Source organism: Coenobita brevimanus, chromosome 11 (assembly GCF_032717465.1).
Source record: "Coenobita brevimanus isolate Jiangsu-jjx chromosome 11, ASM3271746v2, whole genome shotgun sequence".
NCBI lineage: Eukaryota > Metazoa > Arthropoda > Malacostraca > Decapoda > Coenobitidae > Coenobita > Coenobita brevimanus.
Genome location: NC_136964.1, coordinates 631,648 through 648,864, shown reverse-complemented (window position 1 = coordinate 648,864; position 17,217 = coordinate 631,648). Strand labels below are relative to the sequence as shown.

At 42.8% G+C, this 17,217-nt stretch overlaps 1 protein-coding gene across 1 annotated transcript in view; it reads left to right on the top strand.

Annotated features, from left to right (window-relative positions):
- The window catches only part of LOC145411402 (putative neural-cadherin 2), a 104,280-nt gene that overhangs the window by 73,424 nt on the left and 13,639 nt on the right, over positions 1-17,217 (top strand). Inside the window, exons 16-18 of the mRNA XM_080281444.1 lie at positions 9,850-10,065; positions 10,353-10,496; positions 10,894-11,024. Coding sequence (XP_080137570.1) covers positions 9,850-10,065; positions 10,353-10,496; positions 10,894-11,024 — 491 coding nt within the window. The remainder of the gene's footprint in view (positions 1-9,849; positions 10,066-10,352; positions 10,497-10,893; positions 11,025-17,217) is intronic.

Sequence of the window (17,217 nt, the reverse complement as noted above, 5' to 3'; positions counted from 1 at the left end):
ATTATTTAAGTATTCTAAACAGCGCACTGAAAAGAGGGGGAAAAATAAGAGAATGAGGAGCAAAATGCAGGAACAAGGGTGTCAGAATTTCCTGGGCCTGGAGTAGAGGTATGCAGGGAGGGGGCGATAAGGGAGCATATAGCGAGGAAGGCAGTCGTACACACAGCAAAAAATGGACTCCCCCTTTCTCCTCTTTCTCTTCCTGCATATACTCGTACAACTTCCACTCTTGATGAAAGCTTTTATCTGTATAATATCCTCTTCCTCCTCCTGCTGATGCTGTTCCCGCCTTTTTTTGCTGCTATTGTTGCTGTTGCTAATTACACTTTTTCTACTACTACTTTCCTCCTCCTCCTCCTCTTCCTCCTCCCAATAGCTATTCCCTCGTGTTATATGTTGGTTCCTACAATCCGCCTTCTTCAGAGCTGTCTGTCCATGACGTCGCCCTCCACGAGCCCAGCGTACGCGTCGCTCGGATCTCTGTTTCTTTTTTCTCTTTCTCTTTATTTCACTTAAAACTAAATACATCAACGCAGCCTAGCATCTTTATTCCCTTAGCCTGAGTCTTACATCCTCAAGTTATCCGTGCTAGTTGACAATAACACCCTCCGCCACGGACAGTCAGGTATACGTACGGGCTCGTTATCTGGATCCTCTGAGGCGGATGAGTGCAAAGTTGACAAAGGAAAATTAGAGTTCGTACCTCTTCCAGTCCACGACGCCATGGGAGCAGTTGTTTGCTTGTGGTCGACGGGTGTGCTTGGCCTGATAAATCAAAGATCAACAACACCAATAACAACAACCTTAGTACTGTATGGCAGATCTTCGTTCAGTGTAAGGTCCTGGTTGCAGCTTTCCTTCAACCAGGGGCAGGGTAGAAGTTGAGAAAAACTATGGCCCACGAGCATAAATAACTCACCTTCTTTAGGGTAGAATCTCGTGTCTCCTGACTGATCCCACCTGAAGCTGTAAACACCAGTGAAGGGAACTGCTCTTGGTTGGTGTGTTGGGTTCTTTTTTCTTTTTGTTTTCTTGTATTGTTCATTCCGGAGTGCAGGCCCTAGAAAGTCTGTGGTGATCTAGTGCCATTGTATTGATCCATTTGTAAAAAAATATTCTCTGTCCCGTGTCCAGAAACATAGTAACCTCCACTCTGGCAGTGTATGATGTGTTTTTCCTGTCGATGAAGGGCTTTCCGTCTACAATGTGTAGGAACAGTGCTATCGATACACCTTTGCAGTGTCTTGGCAGTGAGATTAAGCACTTCAACTTGTTGGATATTTCTCTCTCTCTCTCTCTCTCTCTCTCTCTCTCTCACACACACACACACACACACACACACACACACACACACACACACACACACACACACACACACACACACACACACACACATTTTTCTTGCCGTCCACTACATGATTTCCGTGAACGAGGAGCGACAGGTAGAAAAATGAGACGAAGTTTCTGTTGGTCACCTATAAAAAGCCTATTATAATTATGGACCTTGTTTAATCAGGCACAATTTTTTTTTTCCTTGAGGGGTAGGATTATCAGTCAGTGTGAAGCTCTAACCTCCCCTATCATCACCACTCTTCCGCCAGTCTCACAATGAACACCGAATTATGTGATGATGATGGGTATTCTGTTCCACGTTTGTTTCATTGATTTTATTTTTGATTTAGGTCTGCTCTTTATACTTCGCCCACCTCATAATGCGCTCAAGATACTTCTACTGTTTACTGCTTTCACGCTTACCTTCTACTAGTGCTACTGCTACTCATACTCCTTCCTTACTTCTGCTGCTGTTACTACGTCTCCTACTATTCCTCTTAATTCTCTTCTACTGTAACTGCTTCTTCTACCATTCTACTTTTAATGCCTCCGCTTCTTCTACTGGTACGCTTACTACTTCTACTCTGTCGTTACTAATCATACTTCACATTTTAGCCGTGTTCCTGTTTTTTTTATATAGCCTACGTGTGTATTCCTGTTTTCAATGTACGCCTTCCTAGCTCTTCCCTTCCCAGTACTTAATTATTTTACTGATATCTAAAAAAATTACCCACCTGCATAAAGGATGGTATGGGAAGTTGTGGTCCACGTTCTAAGCTTTAGTGATTGCTTTTTCTTTTATTACCTCTCTTCTCTGTTTCTTGTCTTCAGCTTTATCCAGTTAAGGTGAAAATGTTACTAAAACCTGCAGTGGATTACTCACTTATGGTCTTCTTATGTCTCACTGCAATTTGTAAGTATCTTAAAGTATTCTGTTTAATCCGGCGTCATTCCTGTCCTTACTTCATTATACTGACCATCCCCAAAACTACCCTTGTCATTGAGAAACATAAATTTTGGCCTCATTAGCCCGTGTCACTCAATTTTAGTGTTTAGCACCCCAAAAAATTCACCATGATCTCGTTTGTGTAGTTCATGGTGTGGTGCTACGCGATGTGGACGGTGCTCACCATAGTCTTACTCTCCTTGACCCGCTTTGCCTTTTTCAAGAGCATGTGCAAGTGGTACTAGAGGGTGGTTGGCTAAGATTCCCGCCCCCTCTGCCTCACCCTCTCCTTCGCCTTCGTCAGTGTCTTCAAGAAGGTCCTCATCGTCATAGCCTTCTTCCTCATGTTACTGGAGGTTATATGAAGGGATGGGAGTAAGGGAGGAAAGAGACAAAACAGAGAAGGCTCCCTCTGGCTCACCCTCTCCTTCACCTTTCGTCAGTGTCTTGAAGAAGGTCATTATCCCCACCGCCCGCATCGTCTTGTTACTGGAGGTCATACCCACATGAGATATGAGGGGAAGGGAGTAAGAGAGACAAAACAGAGAAGGCGAAAGGGAGGGAGAGGGAGGGAGTTGTGACGGTCGTGTGGAAGAAGGGACGAGGTGAGGGGGGCAGGAGATCATATTCTACTGGACTTAACCACTTCCTCTTTAGCGACGGATTTTGCTGATATTTCATGGCTCGAACTCCTCTTATTCTTCGTCCGCCTCCACTCAAAGGCCCACATCCTCGTCGGGTAAGGAGGTTCCCTAGCACCTCTTCCTTAGCGATTTATTTTTTGGATATAACTAGTTTGTATGTTATATATGCAGAGTACAATAAGGTTTGAAGGACTTGTATAACAGAGTAGGACAGTAAGGTGCAAAAGAAAAATAAATCGCTTGGGAAAAGGTGTTAGAGCTCGTTTACCTCCTTCATGTTGTCTATACTTCCTGTTTACCTCCTTCATGTTGTCTGTACTTCCTGTTTACCTCCTTCATGTTGTCTATACTTCCTGTTTACCTCCTTCATGTTGTCTATACTTCCTGTTTACCTCCTTCATGTTGTCTATACTTCCTGTTTACATCATGTTGTCTATACTTCCTGTTTACCTCCTTCATGTTGTCAATACTTCCTGTTTACATCATGTTGTCTATACTTCCTGTTTACCTCCTTCATGTTGTCTATACTTCCTGTTTACCTCCTTCATGTTGTCTATACTTCCTGTTTACATCCTTCATGTTGTCTATACTTCCTGTTTACATCATGTTGTCTATACTTCCTGTTTACCTCCTTCATGTTGTCTATACTTCCTGTTTACCTCCTTCATGTTGTCTATACTTCCTGTTTACATCCTTCATGTTGTCTATACTTCCTGTTTACCTCCTTCATGTTGTCTGTACTTCCTGTTTACCTCCTTCATGTTGTCTATACTTCCTGTTTACCTCCTTCATGTTGTCTGTACTTCCTGTTTACCTCCTTCATGTTGTCTATACTAACTGTTTACATCCTTCATGTTGTCTGTACTTCCTGTTTACCTCCTTCATGTTGTCTGTACTTCATGTTTACATCCTTCATGTTGTCTGTACTTCATGTTTACCTCCTTCATGTTGTCTGTACTTCATGTTTACATCCTTCATGTTGTCTGTACTTCCTGTTTACCTCCTTCATGTTGTCTGTACTTCCTGTTTACATCCTTCATGTTGTCTGTACTTCCTGTTTACCTCCTTCATGTTGTCTGTACTTCATGTTTACATCCTTCATGTTGTCTGTACTTCCTGTTTATCTCCTTCATGTTGTCTGTACTTCATGTTTACATCCTTCATGTTGTCTGTACTTCCTGTTTACCTCCTTCATGTTGTCTGTACTTCATGTTTACCTCCTTCATGTTGTCTGTACTTCCTGTTTACCTCCTTCATGTTGTCTGTACTTCATGTTTACCTCCTTCATGTTGTCTGTACTTCCTGTTTACCTCCTTCATGTTGTCTGTACTTCATGTTTACATCCTTCATGTTGTCTGTACTTCCTGTTTACCTCCTTCATGTTGTCTGTACTTCATGTTTACCTCCTTCATGTTGTCTGTACTTCATGTTTACCTCCTTCATGTTGTCTGTACTTCATGTTTACCTCTGATATTTATTTTGATTGGTGCTGCTACACCTTCTCATACTGTGCTCTTTCGTATTACTACTCCTCCTCAGACTGTATTTTTCCTGTACTGCTATTACTACTCCTCCTCAGACTGTATTTTTCCTGTACTGCTATTACTACTCCTCCTCAGACTGTATTTTTCCTGTACTGCTATTACTAGCCTCATACTGTACTTTATCCCATACTTATTTTGTTATTTATACTCCTCATACTGTCCCCTTCCTTTTCCTGGATTTCTTTTTCATAAGGTCTGGTACTCATATTCCTCATACTCTGCTTCTGCTCCTCATACTGCTAGTACTACCCCTACGTATTATCCCTACTTCTACTATTTTCATTCCTATCTCTTCTGCTTTTACCCATGTAGCTTATCCTATTGGACTCCTCCTGCCTGATGTGAACACCGATTAACTGAACTGCCCGTGATCGATGTGCTGGATTTTTCTTGACATTTTTCTCACTTTGTTATCTGTTCTTCTTGTGTTAAGCCCCCAGAGACCCTGTGACGCAGCGCCATAGGGTAGAAGTTCATAATGTCAGAGAACGCCCGCTGCCCCTGCTTAAAAACACCTGAGCACTGCCATCCCTTCTCGCGTCCTCTGATGTCTTAACTGATACGTAAATGATGCGTTCAGGGGAGAAGCAGGGCTGGTTGTATAGAGAGAGCATTGCACAGTCCCCGCAACATCGTCCCAGTGAGGTTACGCACTTCCTCTTGCCAGATTCACACCATAACTCCCTTTCGCCAGTCGCTTTATGTATGATTTGACTCCAAGACGGCGCCACAGACAGTGTTGAGAAGACTGCTGTAAGCATTTCGTTGGCGTGGGAGTCGTTCATAATTATCTCCTTTGCCTAAGCAATTTATTTAGCACTAGCCGAAAAATTTCCCCCTTTCGGCTAACTCCTGCGGAGGGCTGATTGGGCCTTCGGTTAATATACCTAATGTAACTTTTCAACACACAATTAATCCTAATAAATTATGTACCAAAACACTCCCTGGATCATGCTGATTCAGAATATGTACAGTATCATATGTGAGGGTAGACCCTAAGGGAGCCGAGTTTATAGGTAACCAACATACAAACACTCGCCTTTAGTATTATAAATATTACACATTAACCTTCTCTTATATACTACCTATACTTTCTAATATCAATATACTTTGCATCTGTAACATACACTCGAATATAAAGGTGTAAATGGTAAAATATGTCGCTTAGGCAGAGGTAACAAGGAGGCGCCTAAACGAACGAGAATATCACCCTACTGTATATCTGATGCTTGTTGCAATTATCAATACTGAAACTGCCACCTTTTGCCATGTGAAGCAGGGTTGGCAGCTGCTTCTAACCCTTGACCTGTGCTGTGCTGCTTCATGAGGTTTATTTTTGCTATGATGTTTTTTCCTGTCACGTTTCCATTTTTTTTTTTGGGGGGGGGGTTGGTACAGTATTTACCCCAAATTTTGAGCTGTTATTAGCGTGCCATCATTCTCTCATCCGTATTATTATCATTTTTATTATTATTATTATTATTATTATTATTATTATTATTATTATCATTTTTATTATTATTATTATTAGTAGTAGTTAGTAGTTAGTAGTAGCAGTAGCAGTGGGTATTGTTATACTACTACTACTGCGACTACTACTACTAAAATAATTATCATTACTGCTGATATGTTCCTTTCGTTAAGAACTCGCCTCTTCCTACTGCTACTCCTGCTCCGGTTTTTCCTACCACAGTTTCAAGTACTTCTCATACTGCACATAAACACACCTACCATCACCGGATTAATAGTAAGATGCCAGGCTCTTGTCGTATGGTTTTCACTACTTATTTCATCCAGTAAATTCGATCTCCTGTCAGTGTACTTTGCCCTATCAGCTTCCATGCCTCACTTTCTCACACATTCATTAACCACATCACCTTCGTTTTGGTCCACCACCCCCTATACGTCCTTCAGACTCACTCACGTACACCTTCACCACCACCCAATCTCATCCAGTCTTTCACTGTCATTATAACGCCAAGGCAATCTCAGTATCCCTCTTGTTAACAAACTTTCATATTCCATATTCCTCACCAGCCACATTATTTCTTATGTCCTTACTACCCCCTTCCTTCCCACGTCCTTCCTCCCTCCGTTGTAAAACTAATTTGTAATTACTGAAAACTTGGACTGACTGTCGGATGCATAAATGTGAAGTTACTTGTAGAATAAATTTGTGCCCATCAGGTGGAGCCAGGATTCCGGGAGTTTGAATGATGGGTGATTGGCAGTGTGGCCCATCACTTGCACAGACTTTAGTATCTCATTGTTTTTTTTTTTTTTTTTTTTTTTTTTTTTTACCTCGCCCAAGGGTTAAATGGAGGTCTGTATGATGATAATAATGAAGATAAATGTTAAAAAATTAATACGTTATTCATTATCCGTTTGGGATCCCCGATTGATCGTGTGCCTGGGATTCTCGATAGCGTAGTTGTAAAAACTCTTAAGGCGTGGTTTGATTGTGGTTCGTTTACTTCGCTCGCCACCAGTCTCGAGTGGCGTAGTTTATCGTAGTTGGTTCTGTATTACCGCTTGCCACCAATCTCGATAACGTGGTCTTAGGTACTTATAGGGAGATAGGGAAATCGATTATGGATAGCTAAGCTCAGCCAGAATAAAGTAGTTAGACGTAGTGTCAACGAGGTGAGTTACAGCACTCTTGTGTCATGAAATTTATTGCACACAGTTATAATAGTGAGTTACAATGTGGCGGAGCGTGACCCTAGTGTTCGGACCTTCTCTCTAGCCCTTCTCTCCCCTCTCTCTGATCATCGTGTTATCTGGCCTACTCTCCAACCCCTTCTGATCTGAAGGGAAGCTCTCCGACATCATATACAGCTTGGAGAGGATGTGTGTGTCTGCCAGATTTCCTTTCACGTGACTAACCTCCTAGGGCTGGTTACTCCACGTGTTTGAATACGTTATGAAATTCTTGGTCGTCCGGACTACGAGGAAGTTTGAGATACATCATATGGTTAAGAAATCTTGATGGTCTGGGACAACAAGGTTGTGGATATACGTTATGTGAATTGACATTCGTAGTGAGAAACCGTGTACGTCTCCAATAGACACCACATCCTGTACATTGTGTTTATGAGTTATATACTAATGCCTGTATAATGCCTACAGAGGATCTGACGCTGGTATACTGTAGTCCAGATCATTCAGGCCGTCGAACACCACTCTATGTCCCTGGCAGTAGTTAAGTAGGCGAACAATAAAAAACTTCGACTGTCTCTACGATTCGATCCCAAGTAAATCAGCACACACTGTTTTGACGCCCGAGATCTTTGTCATTTCAACCAGGCCACTGAGGCACATCATGTTATTACTTTTCATAATTTTGACTTACCATAAAGCTCTTTTGGGATTTGTTGTAGTATTAACATAGTCTGTTTCTTCTCTGTCCCCCCATTTCCTCCTCGTCCCTCCCTCCTCCCTCTCTCCTCGTGTGTACATCCTTCCCTCTTCCTTCCCCCTCTGTCTCAGCCCCTCCCCACTCCCTCCTTTTTCATCCTACCTTCCTTCATCCTTTCATTCCCTTTCCTTCAACCTCCTTCACCCACCATTCCTCTCCCATCCCCTTGTCCTTTCTCTCTCTTCCGCTTTCCTGCCCTCTTCTTCCCCCCTTTCACACTCCGTCCCTCCCCCTCTCTCTTTTCTTCTCCCAGCTTCCCCCTAATTCACCCTCCTTCACACCTTCCCTCCCTCTTACGTCTCCCTTTCCTCTGTTTTTTCTCCTTCCCCTCCCTTCCCACTTCTTCACCCTTCTTTCCCCCACCTCCTGTCTCTCCCTCCCCCCTCATCCTTTTCCATTTACAGATAGCAAGCGATGTTACCCACGATTTAAACCTCTTCCGCAAGATGATGCCACCTCCATCCAATTTTATCCAGCAAGGGAAAGACAGCGCTTAGTGAAGGAAGTACCAAAAACCAGCCAGTTCGAAGTCTGTCTCCTGAGCTGAATAAAATCGTCTAGAGATAGTGTAAACACACACACACACACACACACACACACACAGAAAAAAGCTGGTTTGTACTCGGCACTCTACGATTTTATCCTAAGTATTTTTTTTTCTTTAACCCTTTGAGATTCATTGTCATTATTGTTTTTACTGCTGTGTCCTCACGATTTTCTTTCGTTTAGGAGAAATACACTGAGATGGTTTGGCCATGTGGAGAGGACGGAGAGCGAGAGACTAACGAGGAGAGTGTATGTGAGGTGGACGGGGGTTGAGGGAAGGGGGGGGGACCGAGGATGAGATGGAGGGATGGAGTGGAGAGGTATGTGGGAGAGGGGGGGTGAGCTAGGGGGGGGGGCAGCGAAATGACGGGGGTCAGGGCGACAAGGAGGCGATTTGTTTGTGGCCACCCGTAAAGGAATTAAGGGATCTGGCAGTAGTTAGATAGACAGGATATTTTTCGATCTGGAGAGTTAGGTATAGTCTTCATTTAACGTTGGTAGGCATTGATCTTAAACCTTTTACTCTCTTCTGTTGTCACATGATGAAGGATGGCTGGAAAAATAAGAGAAGACCACATTGAAGACGTTCATTATCTTCGTACCGTCCATAGCCATTCATCCTCAATTTTCTCCATTCTCGTATGTAGTAAAGAGGGTAGTGGATCTCACAGTCAAAGCATGAACCCATGATGAAGGATGGCTGAAGAAGAAAAACAAGAGACGACCATATTGAAAACGTTACTTATCTTCGTACCGTCGATAGCCATTCTTCCTCAATTTTCTTCTTTGTCGTACGTAGTTAAGAGGGTACTGGATCTCACAGTCAAAGCATGAACCCCAAGACTTCTCTCTCGTCCTGTCATCATGTACCGTCGATAGCCATTCATCCTCAGTTCTCTTTTCTCGTATGCAGTAAAGAGGATACTGGATCTCACAGTCAAAGCATGAACCCCAGGCCTTCTCTCTTGTCCTGTCATCACGGTGGAGGGTTGAGGAAGAGCAAAACATTATACGGTATTGGTGAACGAGGATCATATGTTCGATAGAAGTTAATCCCAAGTCACCTGTACTGTTGGAAACCACAGTAATGCAGGGAATAACGAGCCTTGCCCAGGTGATACACTTTAACAGTCGTACTCTTACTGGCACTATAGGCATCGTAACTTCATATTGTGACCGATTTGCTCGTATTCTCGATATTTTTGTTTTTAATACAGGGAAGCCCGACAGATTGTTCCCCCAATATCCTTATGTATGTTACTGTAGCAAAGTGTATCGATATAAAACCAATGGAAATACAGTAGCAATGAGGAGGATTATAAGGTGTAATATGCAAAATAAATCTCTCAGTAAGCAGTGCCACGAAGACTCAGTGCAGCTTACAACAAGGGCTTTAGTCGCCTTCTCGTGTACTCTCAGCATGGTGGAGGAGGGCTGAGCCGGGTGCTGGAGGGGGTGCAGCAGGTGGCGGGTGTGGAAGAAGTAGTTGAGATCGTCAGTGTGGAGGGTCGGCCAGCCCATCACTCCCAGGACGCCGCACCAGCAGTGGTCGTGTGGCTCTGCGTCAGGGAAACCAGTGCTCGTTACATGGACCCCATTAAGTTACAGGGCCTCTTGTTGCTCCATGCCAAGCAGGTGTGTGTGTGTGTGTTTGGGAGTTGAGAGTTATGTGCGTGTATGAATGTTTATTTACGTAGTTGTATAAAAGATTTGAGACAAGCTTTTGTGTGTGTGTGTGTGTGTGTGTGTGTGTGTGTGTGTGTGTGTGTGTGTGTGTGTGTGTGTTTCATACAGTTATTTGATATGAATTATATTCGTGCCTGGTTCTTCAATGTTTCTCGAAAATGAGATGAGTGTAGCACACCTACTTTCAGCGGGACGTGATGCATCCAATTAATATAATGACATCGCATTTACCACAGCTGCAGGCCTCAACCAACCTGACCGTGGTGCTGGAAACAACTACAGCCGTGGACACAAGTGACAACCAGCACCCACGACACCCAGAAGGCCCTCTCGACCCTTCCTCTGCTGCCTCTCGGGCCTCAACCTCTCTCTCACTCCAGGTACAGTAAAAGTTTTCATTCATGTTGAACTTTTGAATACATTGGTGTTATCAGTTAGATCTTAATAATTATGCACTATTTTCTTTGCGTTGTTCAGTCAATATAACTATCTATTGCCAGACGCCATAATCCCGTAAGGGGTGGTCATAAACAAATCGCCTCCATGTCGCCCTCTCCCCCGTCATTTCACTGCCCTGCTCCCTGCTCACATCTCTCTCTCTCTCTCTCTCTCTGCGTTGTTATTGATCTTACTCTTTTGCTTAACATTCATCAATGCCTGGGATACATTTGTATAATGAAAGTTATATGAACTAAGTGTTTTAGACGTGAACGTATATATTAGAACAGGTATTGTCAGTCGTTAAGCATGTGTGTATATGTATGTGTGTGTGTGCAGGTGGTGGACACTAACTCCACTGCCCTGGTGACTCCACGCCTCACCCGGGCCCACAGCTGCTTAGTCCGCCACCACCACACCTGCGCAAACACACCCTGCCTCAACGGTGGTCGCTGCATCCACGGGGACAGGTAGATCTGAATCTTACAAGTAAAGAATCAGACGAGTAAAAGGATAAGTTTGAGCTTGATAGTGATTTTAGGTTGTCTTGCAAACTGTTTTTCATATTAATCAGCTAGAACGACGATGTGCCTTTGCGTAAGAAGCCCCTTTACTAGAGTTACAGCTAGTTGATGATTTCTGTGTACTGGTAAACAAATTGATTGCATCCCAATAGTAACTGGGCAAACTGATTGATATTGTGATATTTGTTGATTTATGCTACCTTGTTTATAGATTGAGTCAATTTCAAAAGGCGAAATTGTCACATAATTTGTACACTCTTCCTGCATGTGCTGATGAAATTGCTAAGATACATTCATCACAGTGCCGAACAGTTGAATCACCACATCTCTGCTTCAGTACATAAGCATAACATAGTGTACAGCACCAGTTTTGAATGAGATAGCCCGGATTCAGTATGGACGGTGGACATTAACGCTGAAGTGGTGATATGTGTTGGTGTGTGGTGGGTGGGAGGACTGCTGAGCCTCACGAAGTGAACTGTTAAATTTATGGCAATACTCGAGAATTTAAAAAAAAAAAAAAAAAAAGGAAAAATAAAATGAAGAGCATAATCAGGGTGAACAAATATTATAATGGGTCAGAGCACTGAGTGGTCCTGCCATCTGGTGGGAGTCTGTGAACTTCTCCCAGAAAAACGTTTTCCGGGTTTCAAAGATAAATTTTTCTATGCACTTTCATGTAGTTTCCTCAAATCACAAAATTTTTCAAATGCCTTTGACAATCATGCTATTGGTGTGTAAGTGGCGTTAGAAAAGAAAAACAAATCGTTAAACAGGAACCATCATCTCCATGGAATCAACTTCTGCATACAATTTACTATTCAATAAACATCCCATATAATTGGTGTAGGACTATAACATGGTAAATATATGAGGAAATGCTTTCATGCACAAATTTTGCCATGTTTTAAAATTCGCTGCTGGAGCAATGTACGACATGTTTTCCTTGTTGCTCTCTCACCACCTCTTCTACGTTGCGTGTCCCACAGCCTACGACGTTTGGCGTCCATCTTTGATGGAAACCTGGTCCATCCTGTCACTTATTTCATGAATGGGTGCTGGTCTGCAGTGAAAGTTGAATTTGATTTCAATCAGCCACGATGCAAACAAAGTTTGTAATTTTGCTAACTGTTCTTATTGTCAATGTCACACCGCTAAATGCTAAGTATAGAAACCCACAACTCTCAACACTGAACAAATCACATAGTTAATCAACTAAAAACGGTTACTCCCTATTCTCTGTGAATATCCGGAATATGGACCACAATACTAACAAGCACTACATTCTTGCTATCCTCTGTTCTATCCTCCACAGACCAGGAACATTCAAGCACTCCGCTACCTAGCAATAGCCGCTAACAACTGCGCTTCCAAGGCAGTGTAAGGGAGAAATACTAATAATAAAAAAAAAAAAAAAAGTGTCATGTATAGACTGTATAGTCAACTAAACAGTTGTGATGATCTCAAACGGAGAGAGGTGTATTCTTACAGGGTGTGTGTGCCTTATGTTTCCTAGTCATAGTTGCTAAAAATTGTACTGCTTCAAGCCAGTGTAAGCAAAACTCTACTGTGTATCAGTGGAGAATATGTACAGTATAAAATTTAAGCACGACAAAAGGAAGGGAAGATCTGAAACGAAGAGAGAGTTTAGTGTAGGGAGAGTGTAGGTGTGATGGTGGTGGAGGGTGTTGTGGCCATCACTCACCGACCTGCTTGTAAGGCGATGCTATATCATCACCTTCGGCCACGGTTGGTACTGATTTGTTTCACAGTATTCCTTTACTGTTCTAGTACTACCCTATACTCCTATATGTAATACGTCATACCAATGCCTCCGTATTTCATAACATGGAGTGTAACCTATTTTTTTTTTTTTTTTTAACAGAGTATGTGGCTACACACACACACACACACACACACACACACATAGGTGGTCACACCCACGATTGTCCAATTACTAACTGTATTGGCTGAAGGTGTGTGGCACGACCCACCACCTTTTGTTGTATTAGCACTGTGTACCTTTATGACAATAAACAGTTCAGTTCAACCAAGTCATCCCATCACCGACGCACCTCGCCAGTCTCGTGTTTGTTTTATAATCGTACGTGTGGCAGAGCAGAGTACCGAATGGAAATGTCGCATGGCGAGTTTATCCATATCTTTCATCATTGTTTTTTAAGAAACGGAAATCCTATTACCCTTATTCGAACTATTTACCGTCTTTATACATGCATGAAGGCAATATTTCCACGTATACCCTCTTTAATACACCCCTAGAAATCACCTGATAGATAGGAGTAGAACATACACTTGAATGCTATTTTTTTCCCAACCTATCTTCTTTCTAAGGCCATGAATATTGTACAACCCTTAGTTTTTTTGGTGTAACCCTGATGTTCAATGTAACAACACTCAGTTTTAGCTGGCTTTGGGTAGAATAACATCAAATATTGGTAGCTGCAACTCTCACACCCGTAACAGCTTCATCTGGGAGAAGTTCACAGACTCCCACAAGATGTCAGGACCACTTAGTGCACTGGCTCATTGGCAGGCCACATCCAGACATTTGTTGAATTTCCTGAGTCACACATAGTTGAGATTCATATGTTTAACCACTTCAGTACAATGATGCCTCTTTTACTTTTATCAAGTCATCAACAGACAATTTCATGCAGCCTGCCAAAGGTCTGTAGTACGAGTAGAGAGAGTAGGCCAGCATGCACTCCAATACAAGTTTCTCTATCAACACCAAACTACATGCACAGTACACACCACACTTCCTTTTCAAAATTTTGAAAAATGGCGCCGAATAACGTAGCCTCGGAGTCCCCAGGGGGGGGGGGACCATAAATGCCCCAACCTTCTGCCCCTCTCCCGGTGACGACTCAAGATGCCTGGAACCACTGTCTGACTCTCTTCTTCTTCATTTCTGCAACATTCGTGGCCTTTCCTCTAACTTTTGCTCTGTTGAGCACCACCTCTCCTTCTCTAAACTTCACCTTCTTTTGCTAACTGAGACTCAGCTGTCTGAGGCAACTGACAGCAGACCCTTTTCTGTATCCTCCTGCTTTCTCTATACTCATTTCAAAGCCAAAAGTGGTTGTTGCGTATATATACGCAACAGCTTATATTGCTTTCGTGTTCCTGAACTCGATTCTTCTGAATTCTCTACACTCTGGCTTCGGCTTTCTTGTCATTCTCTGACTAAATATATCTGTGTTGTTTACTTATCTCCTAATTCTACTAACTATAAAAAATTCTTTGACTATCTTACTTCTACGATGGAACACATTCTATCCATTTCTCCTTTCTCTGAAATCTCCATTCTAGGAGATTTCAATGTTCACCACCACCTTTGGCTTTCCTCTCCTTTCACTGATCCACCTGGTGAACAAGCCTACACCTTTCCTATCCTTAATGACCTAGAGCAGCTTGTACAGAACCCTACCAGTATCCCTGACTGCATTGGAGAGTTCCAACATACTTGACCTCTTCCTTATAACTAATCCTTCTGCTTGCACTGTTAATCTTTTCTCTCCGTTGGGCTCCTCCAATCACAACCATATCACCTTAACCTATCCTATCGCTCCGGTATGGCCTGCGGACCCTCCAGAGAAACGTCGTCTGTGGCACTTTGGAGCTGCAGATTGGGAGGCCCTCAGGCAGTACTTCTTTGATTTTCCCTGGAATGATTATTGCTTCCATGGCCAGGAGCCATCCAGGTGTGCTTTGCGCATTATGTAGGTTGTTCTCTCGGGCATGGAAGCATACATTCCTTTCTCATATCCTTTGACTATGCACGAAAGCCTTGGTTTAATCACGCTTGTTCTAATGCTGTCCGCAACAAGGAGAGGGCCTATAAAAGGTACCGGAGCCAACCCACCCCTGAATTACATCTTTTATACGTTTCTGCCCGCAGTTGTGCTAAGTCTGTTCTTTGCTCTGCTAAAATCAGTTTTATCCAAACAAAATGCTCTCAACTCTCTAACTCGAATTCTTCCTGCTCCGTCTGGCACCTTGCCAAAAACCTTTCTAACAACTTTACCTCATCAACCTTCCCTCCTCTTTTCTACTCTGATGGCTCTGTAGCTATTTCTTCTACTGACAAAGCAGATCTCTTCGCACAGACTTTCTCCTCCAATTCCACCTTAGACGATTCCGGTGCTGTTCCTCCATCACTTCCCCCCTCTGACTTCTTCATGGCTGACATTAAAATTTCTTCAGCTGATGTATTTTCTGCTGTCACAGGCCTCAATACTAATAAGGCATATGGGCCTGATGGAGTCCCTCCTGTTGTTCTCAAGAACTGTGCTTCTGTGCTTACACCCTGCCTAGGCATTCTTTTGCCTCTGTCTGTCAACTTGTACCTTTCCTTCTTGCTGGAGGTTTGCTCTCATTCAGCCAGTCCCAAAGAAGGGTGACCATTCCCAACCCTCTAACTATCGTCCAATTGCTTTAACATCCTGTATCTCAAAAGTTTTCGAGTCTATTCTTAATAGAAAATTTTTAAAGCATCTTTCCTATCACAACCTTCTTCCTGATCGTCAGTATGGGTTCCGTCTGGGATGCTCCACAGGCGATCTTCTCACCTACCTTTCAGATTCCTGGTCATCCTCCTTTCGGGACTTTGGCGAAAGCTTTGCCATTGCACTTGACATCTCAAAGTCTTTCGATCGAGTCTGGCATAAATCTTTAATTTCCAAACTGCCCTCTTACGGTTTCTATCCTTTTGTCTGTGCCTTCATCGCTAGCTTCCTTTCTGGTCGTTCTATAGCCGCTGTTGTAGATGGCCATCAGTGGTGTTCCTCAGGGCTCTGTTCTATCACCAACTATCTTCCTTTTATTCATCAATGACCTTCTAAGCTGTACATCTAACCCTATCCACTCATACGTTGATGACTCCACCCTTCACCTTTCCATTTGATTCCCACAACCTCCATCTCAACAGTTACTTCAGCACATAAGGGATGAGGCTATAACACACCTAATGTCTGACTTGGCTCGTATCTCTGACTGGGGTAAAAATATTCTGGTTGTTTTTAATGGACCAAAGGCTCAGTTTTTACACCTATCAGCCCAACAAAATCTTCAACAGGTATACCCACTAATGTTTAATAATATTCAGCTTAATCCTGCATCATCATTGAACATGCTTGGGGTTTCATTTACTCGGGACTTATCTTGGAAAGATCATATTACATCTCTTGTACAATCTGCTTCCAAGAGATTGGGTGTGCTAAGCTGACTCCATTCCTTCTTTACCCCTGCACAATTGTTGACTTTATTCAGGGGTTTTATCCGCCCCTGTGTGGAGTATAACTCTCATGTGTGGGAAGGCTCCCCACATAGAGCTCTTCTCAATAGGGTGGAGTCAAAGGCTTTTCATCTCATTAGCTCCCCCTCTTACTGACTCCCTTCAACCTCTGTCTCTTCACCACACTGTTGCATCTTTATCTCTTTTCTATCGCTGCTTCAATGGTTACTATTCCTCTAAACTACATGCATTCCTCCACCTCTACAACGGGCGCATAACACCCGTCTAGCAGCAAACTCTCACCCCTTTTCTGTCCAACTCTCTAATGCAAGAGTTAACCGTTACTCCCAATCCTTCATTTATGCAACAGGTCAACTCTGGAACCGTCTCCCTCTGTCTGTATTTCCTGCTTCCTATGATCTCCAGTCTTTCAAATGCAGTGTGTCCAGGCATCTCGAAATGAATGGATCTTAAATTTGACTCTCTCTTGTATTTTGTTTTTCTCTTGGAAGGAAGAGTTTTGCGGGCTCGTTACCTTTTGTTCCTTCTTCCTCACATAAAAATAAAAAGTGATGGGGTTAATTATGGGTATATTTAACCTCTCTAGTTTCAAAAGTCTTATCTAGATAAATATTATCTTCTTTAGAAAGCAAGAATAAAATGTAAAGTGCGTTGCCAGATTGAATTTAACGTTGGTGTATCGTCGCATATACTCGGAATAAAGAAGACAATATCGATGAAAATTGCACGTGGTAGAACATAACGAAACATTAAGACTGTACTCTATGGTAAAACAAAAAATACCCTTAATACGTGGGAAGCATCTTGCTGTGGAAATATGCATTTACTTTCTTCTTTCCTGTATCGTCTCTGGACTGTCAT